The sequence below is a fragment of the Apium graveolens genome, chromosome 2 (genome assembly GCF_009905375.1).
Source record: "Apium graveolens cultivar Ventura chromosome 2, ASM990537v1, whole genome shotgun sequence".
NCBI classification, from domain to species: Eukaryota; Viridiplantae; Streptophyta; class Magnoliopsida; order Apiales; family Apiaceae; genus Apium; species Apium graveolens.
Genome location: NC_133648.1, coordinates 306,972,831 through 306,974,264, shown reverse-complemented (window position 1 = coordinate 306,974,264; position 1,434 = coordinate 306,972,831). Strand labels below are relative to the sequence as shown.

Sequence of the window (1,434 nt, the reverse complement as noted above, 5' to 3'; positions counted from 1 at the left end):
AGTGTTTGGGAATACCTTTCGTAAGACTAGATCACTTGTTGCAAACGTTCTTATATGGATGTTCTTGTTATAACTGTTTTCTACCTTGTGTTGATATGATGCCAATCATAATTTAGCCATGTCTCATAACTCATCCAACATGTCCAGGTCATGTACGAGTTCACCATGGTTGGATTCCACTATTTTCAGCCCATACCTTATTGTCGGGGTTAATACTTCTGTAGGTAGGACTGCTTCTATCCTATACACTAGGATGTAAGGTGTTTGGCCTGTGGACGTCTTGGGGTGGTCCTGTCAGACCACAGAACCTATGGAAGTTGTTCATCACACTCGCCTTTGTGTGAGGACAACCTTTTCTTTAAATTGTTGATAATTATCTTGTTGCTTGACTCCGCTTGCCCATTTGCCTTTGGGTATCTTGGTGTTGACTTGGTTAAGGTAATGTTCCATCGTCGGCAGAACGCCTCTGTCTTGTCACTTATAAATTGAGAGCCGTTGTCACAAATTATTTCGGCAGGGATGCCAAATTTGCACAAAATATTCCTTTCAATAAAAGAAATTACCTCTTTTAATTTTACTTGCCTAAATGTTTTTGCTTCAATCCATTTGAAGAAATAGTCTGTTACTACTAACATGTATACTTTTTGTCCTAGAGCTAGAGGCATTTTGCCCACTATGTCCATTCCCCACTTCATGAATGGTCATGATGGAAATGTCGGGTGTAATTGTTCTGAGGGCTATGAGTGGAGCGTGTCGTTGGTAAGCATCGCATTTCTTAACGTAGTTTAATACATCTTGCTTTACTATTGGCCAATAGTAGCCCATGCGCAAGACTTTGCAGGATAGGTTTCTTCCTCTAGAATGGTTTCCACACTCTCCTTCATGTATATCCTTCAAGACTTGTTTGGCTTCTTCTATATTTAAATATCGTTGTAACAAGCATATGACAAATTTCTTGAATAGAACACCATCAATCACAGTGCACCTTGACGCCTTCAATCTGAACAACTTGGCTTCACTGTTGTCGGTAGGTTGGATTCCCTGTGTCAAATATCTCATGTATTTCTCTATCCAGCCTTCTTTCTCATCTGTTTGGTTATCTCCTCTTGCCATGACTTCTGATTAGTTCCTGTCTTTGGATGTCTTTAAAATGTGAATAATTGGTATATTTTTCAGGTTTTCATGTCAAAATACAGCTCCCAGGCCCGCCAATGCATCATCCTGTGTGTTTGACTCTCTCGGGACTTGTTGTATGCTGAATGTGATGAGTTTTTATTGCAGCTCTTTCATAATTTCCAGGTAGGCTATCATCTTCTCATCTTTTGCTTCAAAATTTCCTTTAACATGATTGACAATAAGAAGAAAATCACAATTGACATGGATGTGACTGATTTTTAGATCAATGGCCATTGTCAAACCTATGATTAATGCTTC

The 1,434-nt window shown here is 39.2% G+C and overlaps 1 protein-coding gene across 1 annotated transcript; it reads right to left on the bottom strand.

The window, feature by feature from the left end:
- Positions 1-597: 597 nt before the first annotated feature.
- On the bottom strand, positions 598-1,113 carry LOC141702819 (uncharacterized). The gene has a single exon (XM_074506427.1). The coding sequence runs from the start codon at positions 1,111-1,113 to the stop codon at positions 598-600; it is 516 nt and encodes a 171-aa protein (XP_074362528.1).
- Positions 1,114-1,434: the final 321 nt, after the last annotated feature.

What these genes read in the sequence shown, in the direction of transcription:
- LOC141702819 (XM_074506427.1), bottom strand. Translation starts at nt 1,113, where the DNA reads ATGGCAAGAGGAGATAACCAAACAGATGAGAAAGAAGGCTGGATAGAG.